The sequence below is a fragment of the Taudactylus pleione genome, unplaced genomic scaffold, assembly GCF_031769625.1.
Source record: "Taudactylus pleione unplaced genomic scaffold, aTauple2 ptg000100l, whole genome shotgun sequence".
Taxonomy (NCBI): Eukaryota; Metazoa; Chordata; class Amphibia; order Anura; family Myobatrachidae; genus Taudactylus; species Taudactylus pleione.
The window spans coordinates 14,491,220-14,507,263 of NW_028284502.1; the positions used below are offsets into that span (position 1 = coordinate 14,491,220).

Consider the following 16,044-nt stretch of genomic DNA (forward strand, 5'->3'; position numbering starts at 1 on the left):
ATGACATTCTATACATGTAACATATCTAGAAGTATTTGACAAAAGCAGACAAGAACAGATCATGTATTTCTGGTATCAGTAATGGCTGCAGCCTGCAGGACACTTCCGGATGTCCGCTTGTATACTTTGGGGTAGGTATGATCATGTAAGAGGTTTCTGTACACTTTGCATATTAACCCAAAGTACTACCAGATGCCGATGAATGTACACACAATATTTATGTTGTATAGTCTTCATACACAAACTGAACATGCCCATTGTGGTTTGAATAAAGCACTCTGGGATCGCAGATGCCAAGACCTGTATTTGATACTTAAAATAGTTTAGTTCTAGGTCTGAAGCTTCTTAAGAGACTGATGTAGTGGTATTTTTCCAACCTCTTCAATAAAAGAGAAGAGAGCCCCAGAACCTGCAATATATTCTATTTTGAACCCCCTCTTCTGGGGACTAACAACTGTGACGCACTTATACTTGGCATCCTAGCTAAAAGACTAAGAGCCATGTAAATGCATTGTGTACCTACTTGTAACTTGGCAGTTTCCCTTTGGTCTCCCGTACGTACAAGACATAGCATTTCCAGAGATCAATGTGCAAGACCTTCATGAGACATCGCTGAAATAACTGCAGAGTTCAAGGAAAAATAAGGCCTGGATTTGACACTAACCATATACTTATTGCAGAAATTGCATCAAGATTATCATTAAAAAGTGTCCATTGTTATCCCAAAGAAGTAATTTCTAACCTTCTAAACACACATATACACACACATTATAATAGAATATATATATATATATATATATATATATATATATATACACATATACATACATACACACGGACGTTACAATTCCTCCAACTCACTCATAGGGGGTGCCAATCTAGGTTCTCCTAACACTATTCAGAAATGGTTTGGTTAATTATAGCAGAGGCAATGATCTTACAATGTGGAACTGCTGATTAAACTCACCTTTTCAACCTTGTCATAATTCTTTGCTTTAATCTGCAAGTAAATTGGAGTAAAAATTATATAGTCAGCCAACGTTACTTTGTACATGACCTGGAGTGAGACCCTTGCATACCGTGACTATGAGCAATGTAAGAGTGTTCTAAAGGATTTGCTGACTCAGATTAAAAAAAAAAAAAAAAAAGTATACCCCCCCCCCCCCAGATTCTACAGTACATCACATTAGTAATGTATATTAGCCCTATTAATCTAATAACTTTGGTTTAGTGGTAACAGGGTTCTGTATACAATGTTATGCTTAAAAACAATGTTCCTGCAATCGCCTTGATCCCACCACCTATAGGTATATTGTTTATGTTATATACTATGATAGCACCCTGTATAAAATCATTATAATAAGAGCTACACTATAAGAGAGTAACATATAATCCATTATAGGCATCAAGAGAACATGAGAAAACCAGAATCTAGGTGGAATAATAAAGATCTGGAGTGGCAGATTATTAGGTATGTATAGCTAGTGGGATCTACTAAGATTCCATGTTTTACTTTTCACATCACCACCAATCACCAGAAAGTAAAGACTAACTTTATCTTGGTGTAAGCTACAGGACCAATAGTTCAGTGTTTAGTCAATAACACATGTGATTTGCATTAGAATCCTATTGGTTACAAGTTAACAGAGGTTTTTAAATTTAATAGAAACCGTTTAAGCACAAATTTTTTAAATATGAATAAGCTCATTAGTTGGTGGTTCAGAATCCTTTTACCGTGGTCTTCACAAATAGACCATCACTGGACATCTGTGGAAAATATATATTACAACTGTAATCTATTTTAAATGGCATCCCATTTTGCATCAACAAACGTAACTAATACCTCTTTTCCACCAAAAACCCAGGTCCGACCTGGGTTTTTGGACATGGTTCCAACCCTGGTCAGACCCATTTACACTGCACCTTTCATCTGGGTTACTCCCAGGTCAGCCCTGTTCACACTGAACTCAGGTCTGCCCTGCTAAACCTGTGAGATCATTAAAAGTGGGAGGTGACTGCTCCACAGCCACCAATCAGCTCATTTTAGGCATGACCCAGGTCAGATAACCCGGGTTGCACAGTTTACACTGCACCATTACCCGGGTCCAACCCTGGTAGCTACCTGGGTTGGATTGCAGGGTCACTTGACCCAGGTTATTTTTCAGGGACCCTTTTACACTGAGCTGCGACCCGGGTAGACCCAGCAAAAACCCAGGTTTTTGCTCTGGTGTAAAAGGGGTATTAAAAGGTACTAGAGTACACTTCCCAAACCTTATATGATCATTGACATCATTTATACCCTTTATGTGGAGTGTGTGTAGAACGTAGTAGAACATATTTAGATCCCCTTACTGCGGAGTGTCTTTCACATATTACACAACATATTAGCATAATGTGCAGAAATCATATATCAGTTACTGTGATTGATTATTCAAAAAGTTTTAAAAAGGCAGGAAGGTGATGTAATGAAATGTTTTCATTCTTTGCTTTTCATAGTTAAACCATATTTATTCGTCCATGCAGCGGTGCCTCGTGCGTCTTCGATCAAATCCTTTGTTCAGTTGAGACGCCAATAAGCCAATTTTAATCAAGGTTTATACATTTACCGGTTAATTAAAGCAGTTGATCATTTGCAAAACAACAGTGTTGACTACAATTGTCAAGGGTTGGTAAACAGATGTAGATTTTGCAGTGCTGGCTCTATGGGGTCAGTCCAATTATGTGCGAATTGCTATTTTCTCTTCGAGTTCGAATAGCAAATTCATTTTGCAATCAAATTAGCAATTTGCACTGAATCAGTCAGACTGAATTCGCATTTGTCCATTCGCACCTCCCTGTCAATTAACTTAATTAGTCCAATAAATACATGTCATTTTTTGGGGTAAAAAAAAATAAAAATTATATATATATTTGTCCTCAGATGACCCCAAAAACAAAATTATTTTTATTTACATTTAAGCACCCCAAATTGAATTAAACAATTCTTTTTCAATTAAAAAAATATTGTATCTTTTTTTTTTCTTACAACGGTGCCCTCAAAGTACCCCAAAATAACCTTTTTTCCTACTTTTTTATTTGCATTTTTCGTTTAATGCGTTAGATTACATGAAAAAAGTATAATTTTTTTTTTTTTAAAAAGCACAAATCAGCCATTTGACACCATTTCGAAACCTGCAGTACCTTCCTAGTGTCCACAGACAGCCTTTTATGCTGTCCTGCTAACTAAATTATCCATTTTGGGGGTCCAGGATGGTCTCCCCACTTTTTCATGCACTTCTCTAAAAATCTCATTTGGCAGTCAATCGTAAAATATGTAATCAAACAGAAGTGCCGCCCTGTCCACCACTACATTACTTAACCTGGGGACAACATGCATGCAAAATTTACATAATTTAATATATTTTTCTGAATGTCTCAATAAGGACCTTTTGCCCTAGGGGAGCCAGGAAAACAATGCTGAAACGCTGGAACCACTGGAATAATCAATTAGTGATCCCATTAGAAATGAGACGATTCCAGGCAGGAGAAGCTCATATGACGTAGAGAACACAAGAAAGCATTGTTTTCTTTTCCATCGACCAAATAATCTCATGACTTCATTCACATAAAATTGGACTATTTTTGCTTATGCAATTAATCGCATGAAAATCTGTTCTCTGTTTAGCCCCAGACTTAACCTGATGGCTGATCTCCTAGCGGCCAGCCACATGACAAAACCAGATACTGCAATCTGGGGTATTTAGGATTTTTACAGTTATTTACTTTTTGTTGTCATCTAAGTAGGAGTCTTCACATCCAATATGGTTTATAACTGATAGCAAACAGCAAAACACAATTCTAAGCAGATTTCAAACTGTTGTACTTTAACAAATACCCACTGTTATATAAAGTATCCCATAAAAAAGGACCAGGTCACTGCACATTCAGTGAGCTTGTAACTGGAAGAATAATCTGTTTGTAATGTAGTTAAGGTATAATGAATCTCTGTTACCGTGACCATGGTGTAAAATATCTGGGGCGAGACAGCAGAACTGGGCAAAGTACTGGGTGTACTAGCCTCAATGCCAAATCCCCCAGTCACATCTTCCTTACAAACCGCTGTTCTTGCATCTGATCTATAGAGCACCAGGACTGCGTCATCAGCTGCCCCAAGAGTCTGCATGACTTGTGCAGCAAGGTTATGTGCTTCCAAACCTTCTCTTGTACTCAACTGCGAGCCTGATTCAGACCCGCTCGCAAGCGGGTCAATACGCGCGGCGCGCACCCAGGAGCGAGAAATCACTCATTCCAGCGCTCGCATCCAAAAGGGGCGGCTGTTGATGTTGATCGACAGCTCGCCCCGTTTGGTAGACGGGTCGTGGGGGGGGGGGGGGTGTTGCTTGGCCAAACTGAGGCGTTCCCGAAGGAACGAGTGATGTCAGTGCTGGGGCTTGCGGCAGACGAGACCCTACCACAAGGGTCTCGTCGCAAGCCTGATGGTCGCGGCCATCACCTGGCCGCTCACTAAAGTTGTGGGTGGACAGCCACAGCTTAGCGAGCGTCCAGGAGGCCGGACTGAAAAAAAAAACGCCCTTCAGACCTGCGAGCTGCCTCTGGCAGCAAGCGGGTCTGAATCAGGGCCTGTGTTCATATAAAAATGTTGTATTGCCCTGTCTTTCCTCTGCCGGTGCTTACATCTTACATCATCTCCAAGTGCCAGGTAATGTGGTTCTCCCATATGCTGTGAACAGGACACGGGTCGAATGACCTGGGATACCAGTTTCCACCGAGCCTTACCCTTGTAAAACCCTGCTTGAGACCCGGGAAGAAATGACGGGTCAGACTACCCGGGATTCTTTCCTAGGAGCCTTTTCCACTGAGCCGCAGGTGGGTTGACATGGTAATAACCTGGGTTTTTGCGGCGGTGGAAAACGGGTATAATTGGTAGATTTAACAATTATGCTTCCCACTGGAATATTAAACTAAAATGATGTATAGTAAAAGTATTAAATACTTTTTATGGTTTGGTTTACTGTACGTTCTTTACACAAACTGGCATAGGTCAGACTACTGGGCTGCCCAAAGCTACATTATAACCGCAGCTTTCTCACTCTATTTGACTATCCAGCATTGTCTAAAATGCCACCAACCAGCACCAAACATTAGCCAACAGTTGGCTTAGGTGAGGCAGCAGTCTGTAGATGAGCGAAAGAGACGGGGGCAGCGTGGATAGGGAGAAAACCAGATGGGCAGCAGCGTTCAGGATTGATTGAAGTGGGATGAGTTTTGGTGGCATCAAGGGTCTGATGTTAATGATGTTGCAGAGAGGGAACAAAGAAATATATTTTAAATGTGAGGGGTGTATGAGAGTGGAATAAACACCAACAAAATTGACACCTAGGCAGCAGACTTGAGTGATAGTTAAGACGGTGATACAAGAAAAATGGGGGGGGGGGGGGGCCCGAGGAGAAGGTAAAACAAAGAGTTTGGTTTTGGTCATGTTTAATTTGAGAAGACCCGAGACATCCGAAGTAAGGCAAGATGTGAAAGTATGTTTCTAGGTTTATAGTGGGATAGAACCCAGGTGAGCAGGTAAATAAGGTGGCATTAGAGACCTAAGGAGATAAGATTTTAATAGAGAGGAGGTGCAAAGGGAGGAGGAGGAAACAGAGCTTATACACAGTATCCAAGCCGGAAATGGTTTAGAGTTCTGTGTACTTCAATATTGTGTCCAAGAACTATACATGTTTTTGACCACCACCCTGGAATCCACGGCAGCTGGGTTCCGGTATACGAAGCTAGTCCGCATCAATTAACGGCAGCTGTGAGTGCAGCCTGGCCACCGGTGACTGAAATGTCCTGAAGATGGCAGGGAAGGGGTTATAGTTTACATTACTGATATAATTTGCAAAAATTCCCAAACCTCGCTATTATTCTAACAGGATCTCCAGTTACTGATTAGTCTTGTGATACTAAGTAAAGATTGCACATAGAAGCGAGATCACTTAAAAAAATAAAAAAAAAACATTTGCTTGCCACATGGTTTAAAAAGGCAAGTTTGCCTTATATGGAAGAGCTAATAATGGCATTAACAAGTATCTATGAACTCTAAGGGTTAAAAGGCCGGATGCGTGTAACTGGGCATTTGCATGTAGGCTAGGTGTTCTGAGGGTGTGCTGACGGAATTGTGGGCTATGCAGTTAAACATATGCAGGCATCTCTTGCACCATGTATACGGCTGCTGCAAACGTGTGCGGATTGTGATGGAGGCTATTTTCACAAGCGGTTAGATGGAGGCTGTGAGGCTGCATAGATATATATCACTTTGCATACTGACAGATATCCCCATTTATTTCCATGGCTATAACACCAGTGCACACGTCACATCTGGAGTAGAACACGAACACACACAGACGGCGATTCAATTGTTTTTATGGGCGTGCTAATTAATGAGCGCCCAGTTTGCTATTCAAATGTTCTGGGCGCTCATTAATTATCACCCTCTTCGCCGACTAAAAGACGAGGTTTAGCCGTCTAAAACGGCTAAACCCATCTTAATTTCTGGTTAGGGAGCGCTATCTGTGGTTAGCGCACCCTAACCAGGGTGTTTGTCACATTTCTGCTCGCGCACTCCTGAGTGCATGCAGAAATGCCGGTGGCTAACGCGTCCTGACAGAGCAACAATTGAATTGCTCTGTCTGGGGTCTAAAAAAAAAAAAAAAAAGCAGCCGGCAGAACAATTGAATCTCCCCCACAGATGCAGCAAGCTACTGTACCTGAGAGTTTACAAGAGGGAGAGCAATGTGTTTAATATCCTATTACTGTATGCTTGGTTGAAAACTACAATACATTTGGTTGGTTCCCAACAAAGCCATGATACGAACTCTTCCCCTCTTCCGTTGACTGTGCTTTGCAATACTGCCTTGCAAAAAGAGAACCATGATCCATGTGAGCAGCCGCAGCAGGAGTTAAATCCCTACTTAAATTTGGGAGTGTAACAGCAGCCAAATAAAAATAAACAGGCTTTCCAGACTGAAACCCGTTATTTTTCTCTGAATCCATCAGTGAATACTGGACCATGGAGATACAGAGCCTCCATAGAGTTATTTATCTAACCAAGTCCCACAGTACAGAGAGAGGCAAAACCCCAAGAGAGACCGATCATCATCCCTGAGAAAAAAAAGTAACTGAAAGACAGTGTACAATGGGTTAGCGTACCAGAACGGATTAACAGAAAAAGATTTCAGCATTAAAAATCCTGTTTTCTCTCTCATACTCTTGGGGCAAACTAGACCATGTGGCGACCCAAAGCTGCCGCTTCAGGCGGTTACGCTCAGTTACAATGCACACCACCGTCTTGAATAAACATTAAGCTTGAAAATCTCTGTACCCGTATGCCCTGAGAAATCATGTGGCTGCCTGGCACTGCAGCTCAGGTGAAACCTCATGCTGCACTGCTCAGCATTCATTGATGTAGCGAAGGAGTCATTGACTACCTTGATCAAGATATCATCCAAGAAAGGGATAATTATCATAACCCTGGATCTCAGATACGTAGTTCTGATAGCCATGATCCTTGTGAACACCTAAGGAGCAGTCACCAGACCGAAAGTCCAAAACCGGTTGGTGGGAAGTAACTGCAAATCTGAGATGACATTGGTGAACCTCCCAGACGGCACAAGCAGATAGGCATCCTTGAAGTCTATGGATGCCATGAACTGAACTTGTTGCATGCTGTTGATGTCAGATCTGATTACTTCCATCTTTAATGTGCCCACCAGAACATAGATGCTAACAAATTTGACCACCACCCGCCACACTGCAGGCACAGATTTGATTACACTCATGTGAGTAACACAATCCTGGAAGAGTCGTAGCAAATGAAAAAAAAAAAAAAAATGGACATCTGGGTAGACCTGAGATCAATGATACAACCTCGATCCATAACGTCACTCCCCCAGGAATGTGAAGTTGAACTGAACCACTGATCTCTGTAGAGCAATGTTTCTCAAACTGTCCTTAAGTAACACTAACAATACGTGCTTTCAAAAGGTATCAGGAGGAATAATTAGTACCACCTGTAGATCTATTGTGTTAGTCAATTAACATACCTGTGCACCAGCTAGAGGATTTGAAAAAAATGCACCATTAGGGTGCGAATAGCAGGTGAGAAACACTGCTGTAAAGAACCAGGGGCTACCACTGAAGCAGAAAACCTAACTCCAATAAGACCTCAGGCAGAGCTGCAGCACCCAGATGTTTAGAAACCTCTCCGATGTGTTCAACTGTCCATTACTTTACTGCTTAGGTCTACCTCACTAAACCATCCTAGAGTTGCTGAGAACTTTCCCTTATGGTGCATACACATGGTCAGATTTTTCTTCAGATCTGAACGATAACGATTAAAAAAATCGTTCATATCTGAACGATGCGCGTTCGCGTTTGTCAGATAACGATATCTGACATCTGATGTGTTTGCAGTCAGTTCTGGACAGTTTCCATTCATTTTAATGCAGTCAAAAATCGTTCAATCGTTCGTCTTGACAAATCTGACCAGGTGTATGCACCTTTAGGCTTGTCCGCCCAAGTTGAATTGGAAGTGGGTCTTCAAGAGACTCTCACGGCTACATACATAGACCTAAGTATAGTCCCAATTTTATTATCAGGTTTTGCAGTGGCTGCAAGGTACAGGTATTGTGAAGACTAAATATGGGCTTTTGAAAATGGCACATTGGGAGGACAAATTAGGACTGAGAAAACGTTGTATAAAGTCACAGAATGAGGCAACAATGCTGCAGCATTTAGGGCAATGCAGCTTCTGCGCAGATTTAAAAAACTTTTGGAGATATGCGTAAACATCAGGTTTATTTACATCTCTGAATTAGGCCCTGTGAACATATAGATAAGAAGAAGATTAATTCCAAAGTACCTTAAGAAAATCTGTTTGAAAATGACTCTACCTTGGTAAGCGAAAAACCAAGACCGTTTTTTTATTCATAATATTAAAAATTAGCTAAACAAAGACATACATATCACAAAATGTAAAATACAAATCTAAAATGCTGTACCCTTTAATATTATTGGCATACATTTCCAGATGACCGTCAGTAAAGTTCAGTATATCAAATCAATCAGGAAAACTCAAGCTAAAATATTTCCATAATTGAGTTTTTGTTTTTTAAAGTAGTCCTGTTAAATAGTGGTAATATGTTGTGAAGGCTTCTTGAGGTCAGAATATGAATGATTGAGCTGGTTTTGTTGCCACAACCCCCCCCCCCCCCCCCCCCCCCAATCACAGAGCTCTATGGACCCATTCTCCACCGTATACAACGTCAATAAAGTACTGCTATTTTTTTTACGATTTGTTTAATTTCTTTGCAACATGGAAAGCTGGTGACTGTTACCGGCACAGACCTTGCACCAGGGGGAAGCAGCCGCACCAGATATGCATTCTAAAGCTGGGTGCACACTATACCACAGATTCCTTAACACGGTCCTCAAGGCACCCCAACAGTTTAGGTATTAGAGATGTCCATGGTTGAGCACAGATGGTTAAATCAAATTAACTGAGGTACTAATTAAGTCACTTGTGGTCAAGCATGGATATCCTTGGACTGTTAAGGTGCCTTGAGGGCCGCGTTTGGGAAGCTCCACACTATACGATATATTGTGCAATCCTGGTACTTTCAACTAATCTGTAAGACTATCAGTGTGTACACCTAATCTGTTATTTACACGTTTTTCGTGGCGTGGTCCAATCGCATGTTTTGCACGTCAGACGGGACGATGCGGTGTTGTTACATGACGCATGTAACGATTGTGTAGTGAGTGGCAGATCGTGTAGTGAGTATGGCGCTATGTGATACATCGTTATAGCACCGCACCATAGTTCAGGTGTGTACCTAGCTTAAGAGGAGTATCTGCAGCTCTTTCAACTCTGCATAGCTCATATGGTATTACCACTTCACTGTACTCGGGCTAACCCAGCCCTCCCTTTCCCTCCTCCATTCCACCTGAGATTTTAAAGAAAAAAAAAAAACAACACCACACATTTGGCAGAGAATAAACTGCACAAAATGCATTTACATCCAGCTGTACATGATCCACTTTACCCCAAAAATCAGATGCATTGAAAGGGTCCATTTAAGCTAATTCCTTACTAGTTGGTTTGCTTTCTAATACTAAGGGGCATAATTATCAAGCTGATTTTTACATAAAATTATGCAGAAACTGCAGTTTATGCATAATTTGATGTATTGTTGCCATGTACAGTACTAATAGCACAATGTAGGAGATTTCACAGAGATCGCAGTGCCCATTATTGTCATTGGGGACGAAGATCAGACTCCTATGTACTCAACTCCAAAAAACTAAACTTTTAGGTGTTTAGAGACGGTAGTTAAACACCATATTCAGATGGCGTAAACTACTGTAAGCCTATGGAGGTTCCAGGTGCAGGGGAGAGATCTTTCGATCTCTCCCCAGCTGGCTCCAGAAGCGGACACTGTGCACATGTGCAGCATTAAGCTGGCCACACTTCTAAAGATGATCTGTCCAACCAAGCAACTAGTTGATTGGTTGGAATGAAAATCTGGTAAGGTGTGAAAGCAAGTGACAATCAGCAATTTGCTCCCAAACACCAGAAAATGGACAAAAACTGTTTGAACAAATTGTTTAGATCAAGCATTTAACAAACTTGTCTGAATGTCCATTTTAATCTGTTTTCTGCCATTTAGGAGCAAATTGCCAATCATCATTTACTCCCATACATTCCCAGTTTTTCATTCCAACCAATCAACCACTTGGCTGGTTGAACAGATAATCTTTAGATGTGTGGCCAGCTTTAGCCTGCCCCGGAGAAGTCTTTCACTTCTGTGAAAGACGTCTTCTAAATGCCGGGGATATAACTTGCAGGGACAGTGTTAACCACAACCGCTGTCCATGCGAGTTCCCCTTGGTACATAGTGGGGCTATTGTCATTAAAAATGTAAATATTCCCAGCAAGATGGATACATAATAATCGCGGCAGTTTCGTGATTATTAGTCCATAGACCCCCTAAGTGTTATTAACACATTTATATAGCACAGGCATAAGTGCTTTACAATTTGGAATAAACATAGTGACAAAACAAAAGACTATTACAAAACGGACTCAAGCTGGGCACACACTATACTATGTGTATAAGCGATATGGCGGCCGACATATCGTATCTACGGTACACATCAGAAAGATGTAATGAAGGACAGAACGATCCCTCATTCCGTCCTTCATTACCTTGCACGGCACTGCATGCGATATTGTCCAATTGCCCATGCAGCGCGGACTGGAAGATATCGGATCACTAACAGCCACGGGAGAGCAGAGATTGGCCGCACACACTGAGCGATCCGGCCGATATGTCGCTTCGATCCGGCCAGAAACGGGAAGGCCCGATATCACTCGTGGATACCCAAGCTTAAAAGGAAGTAACTGGGAAGTGTACAAACACACTTGAGGAGTATATTAGGTGGAATATCATTATGCGGGTAAGAAAGTACAAGGTAATACTATGGAGAGAAGGGTTATGGATACACACAATGTGAAGTGGTTACAAATGCTCTTATAATGTGGAGTAGTAAATATGGGCCCCTTTACCCGTATCATCATTTTTTTCATTTTTATTTGCTTACTACAAATCACCTTTACAACAAAACTACCCTAAGCTGATCTGAGTTATATTAATGTGGTCCCTACCGGGTGAACAAAATAAAGAGCTATATCAAACCTTCTAAAAAGGACAAGTGCAGAAATTGCCCATAGTAACTGAACTTCTAGTATCATTTATCAGGTACATAAAATGATAGCTAGAATCTGGCGATCCTCTGTCACATACATTTTACCATGCCGCAATATCCACCGCAGCATGCTGCAATATGGGGGGGCTCAGTGACTCCAACTATGAATATTTAAATACCTGCACTTTAAAATTAAAAAACTGAAAAAAAAATATACATTTTCTTACCTTCAACGTGGTGCCATTATGATCAGTTAGGTCACCCAGAGGGCTCCAATGGTCTGCAATAGCATTCCTGTACTAATAAGGGCTCACACCTAACTGGTGTTATTTATACTACTAGTGTTTTTAACGCTAGCAAAATGCATGTAAACTGCTGTTTGCCTTCTGAAAAACAAAAAGCTAGTACAAAGCATTGAGAATGACTGCAATGAACATTTTAGTTCCAGTAAAACCACTAGTATGAATAAACGGCAAACGTGAACACGGTTTTACTAGTGTTAAATAAAAGAGAAAAAACACCAGTGGGTGTATGGCCTTCGATAGCCCTGTTTCAAGCAGGCTGAGTGTTCAATGCTCTTCCTCCCATGAATTTTCTACCTGCATTAACACCACCAGTGTACGAATCCAGCAAACAGTAGTAGAAGAGAATGCAGTGTTAGACCAATGGAGGCCCTGGGGAACTTGCCAGAGAGATACCTGCACCAATTATTTTTAAACATTGTTACTGAATGACACCTAAGTTTTTTTGTGGAATTCTCTTTCTTTAATGTGCAAATGAATGATGATCAGCTCTCCTGCCAAATTACACATTGATTTGGCGCGCTTGAGTAAAGTGGGCACTGGAACTAATTATATATAATGTCATTCCAAGCCAAATCATCACAGCTTCCAACTAGTCTCAGATTTTCATGAAATTGGTAGGATGATAGATGGCATAAAGTTACTTTCATGTGTATTTTAGCCCTCAGAGAAATTTTTTTTTAAAATTGTCAAACTAAAACAAATCATAACTCTGCTTCTAATTGTGGTAGAACTTTCATGTTAGTCTTGTTTTGAAGCTAGGGAACCAGAGTTTTCATAAAAAAATGTTTTATATTTAAATATTGGCATTTACAATTCAAGGTCACATGATATTAAGATATTCAAGGTCATGCTAATTTTTTTTTGTACACAAAGTATGTTGTTATAAACTTAAATACAATCTCTATTTGGTGTAACTTTTATTTTGGGAAACATTTGGGAACAGGAGTAAAAAAAATAAAGTATATCAGTTCAACCCTTCTTGCACTAACCTTGCAACTGGCAAGTTAAGAGTTGTCGCGTAGTGTCTCTCTGTGTCTAGGGATGGCTATCGGTGGTTTTCCATCGATGGTACAATAACAGTCTTTAGTGAACCATAGATGGTTTGCACCACTCAGTCTAGCTGCAGCTTCTACATTGAGAACTAGTGATACAATACAAGCTTTCCTCCAGGAGGGGGCAGCCAGGTCGGCATACGGGGTGTGGCGCGGAAATTACCCGGCATTGGAAGCAGAGCAGGGGGGGCATGACCATGCGATCGCATCATTTTGGCCCCGCCACCACTACAAAATGCTGAGATTACAGACATTGTAAGGCAGGGGGCGGGGCCCTGATGATGCAAATTCAGCGTGTGCAGGGATTTGTGTGGGAGCTGCCAGGGGGTCAGGGAGGGGGGTAGGCAGCCGGATGGTAGATTTGCCTGCTTTTCTGGAGGTCCGGGAACACCATCGGATTTTCGTGATGCTCCCAGCAATTTCAGGAGAGTAGGCAAGGGACTAAGACCGTTTATCTCAGAGGTTCCCAACTCAGTCCTCAGGGCACCATAACAGTCCAGGTTTTAAGGATACCCATGCTAGACCACAGGCGACTTAATTAGTACCTCAGTCAGTTTGATTTAACCACCTGTGCTCAACCATGGATCTCTCTAAGAACCTCTCTCTGGGAACCTCTGGTTTATCGAATACAGTTTATCAGTGGTATATAGTGGTAGTTTGATCAAGAGTGTGACAAAATGTATAAAGAAGTACATTAGGGCTCAGTGCTGCAACTCATTTGATATTAAAAGGACATAGCAGCTGTAGAAAACAATTAAGGAAGATGCTACCATGGATGATTAAAATACAGCCACGTGTCAGTGATCAAATTATTTGTGATAACTGTAGAAAACAAATTAAAAAGTCTAACTGCTGAGGAAGGATAAAAGTACATTAATTGATGAGGAAAGTGACACAGGAGTGGTAACATGCAGGACTGAATCAGCTTTGCAGTCATTAAATGGAAGTTTAAGCAGGGTGGGAGCATCACCGATCAAGAGAAAAAGAATGATGAAAAAAGAAAACTTGTAAAAAGAAAGCTGTAAAAATTGCAACAGTTATAAAAAGGATATATTCAATATTCCAGCTGAGGAACCTGTGCCTTATAACAGTTTTCTACTGCTGGTGTGTCCTTTAATATCAAAAGGGTTGCAGCACTGAGTCTTAATGTACTTTTTATTCATTTGTCATGCTCTTGATCAAAACTACCACTATTCACTGATAAACTATATTAGGTAAACTGTCTTAGGGCCTGATTCAGACCCACTCGCAAGCGGCTGTCCGCTCACAAGTGGGTCGATGTTGTGCACTGCGCATGCGCACGACGGCGGGAGCTCCGTCGTGCGCATGCGCCAGACGCGACGAGCGAAGGACTTTCCTTCGCTCGTTGTGTCTGATCAAAGGGGGCGTGCTGTCGATGTTGATTGTCGATGTTGGTGGGCGTGCCTCCCTGACGGGGGCGTTCCCAAGGGAACGCCTACCGTCAGAAGCCGGCCCACTGACATCACTAGTGATGTCAGTGGGAGTGATTTTGGCTCTGATAGAGCCAAAATCACTCCGGGCCTTGCGGTTGAAAAACTCAACCGCAGGCTTCGGCTCGCAGTGGCGATGGTCAAGACCATCGCGGCCATCAAACTGCACGCTCGTATAGGCTGTGGGTGGTGACCCACAGCTATACGAGCGTCCAGGAGGACGCTCCATAATAATGGAGGGCGGCCCTCATTCAGAGCGTACGGCTCTGAATGAGGGCCTTAGTCCCTTCTATCACTAGTTTTCAATGCAGAAGCTGCAGCCAGACTGAGAAGAACACATTACGGATGGCCATCGACCATCAATAGTTTACAAATATCGATGGCAAAGTGGAACCTGATGTGTTTTTTTTTCTGCTCATGACAGAGCTAAGCCACACCCCATTTTATTATTAGCCCGCGGCTTGCCAGACACACGACAGTGGTGGCTATAAAGTGGTGCAAACTATCAATGGTTCACCATAGATTGATACTGTACCACCGAAGGTGCCATCAATGGAAAACCACAAGTCTGAACTTGCCAGTTGCATGGTTAGTGCAAAAATGCCGCACTTCGTACTTTACTCCTGTTCCCAAAATGAAACTTGTACCACAGAGATTGTATTTAAGTTTATAACATACTTTATGTACAAAAAATTAAACACTGTTTTTTAGATATTCCAGGTAAAAAAGTCACATCTTGTGCCCTTGAAATGTAAAAGTCCATATTTAAATAGAAAACTATTTTTTATGAAAACTCTGGTCCCTTTGCTTCTAATTGTGGTAGAACTTTCATGTTGGTCTTGTTTTGAAGCAAATTTATAATTTGTTTTAGTTGACCTTGCAAGCATAGTATTTTCTTGTCATGTTTACAGCCCTGTAGTATGAACACCGTGTATCTCTGAGGGCTAATATTATACATATGAAAGTTACTTTATGCCACCTACCATTTTACCATATATTTTACGAAAATCTGAGATGGTCGAGTTGAAAAGTTTTTTTGGTTTTTACTTGGCTTGAAATGACCCAGAAGTGTAATCTCTTTAATAGGTGTAACACCCATAGGGAGAATAGCAATCACAATAGAGATCATCACCATTGGTGACACGGATAGCCAGGCGACTTTTAGCCCTGTTACCAAAAATACATCACATTGCCTTTTTTACATGATTGGAATTGTGCCAACCTATAGTGGCAGAAAGGCCAAAGAAAAAGCTGTAAAATATAAAATCATTGTTTCCTTGCTTACATGTACATTAATGTCTATATTGTTCACTACTTCACCACCCTTCCCTATTTTATATTCTGTTTGCCTCCCACTGATAATCTCCTGACTTTTAACAAATGAAAAGAGTGGCCATTACTATATATTCGGTTGGCATCCTCTGCACTCAGTTTATCCTAGCTGCCAGGCACCGCTGAGAAGCGAGACGGTTAACACAGATT

At 41.4% G+C, this 16,044-nt stretch overlaps 1 protein-coding gene across 1 annotated transcript in view; it reads right to left on the reverse strand.

Moving 5' to 3' along the window:
- CSTF3 (cleavage stimulation factor subunit 3) overlaps positions 1–16,044 on the reverse strand; it is a 72,952-nt gene that overhangs the window by 22,318 nt on the left and 34,590 nt on the right. Inside the window, exons 4-5 of the mRNA XM_088470444.1 lie at positions 968–1,000; positions 524–621 (exon numbers count right to left, since the gene is read on the reverse strand). Of these exons, the coding sequence (XP_088326570.1) occupies positions 524–621; positions 968–1,000 (131 nt within the window). The remainder of the gene's footprint in view (positions 1–523; positions 622–967; positions 1,001–16,044) is intronic.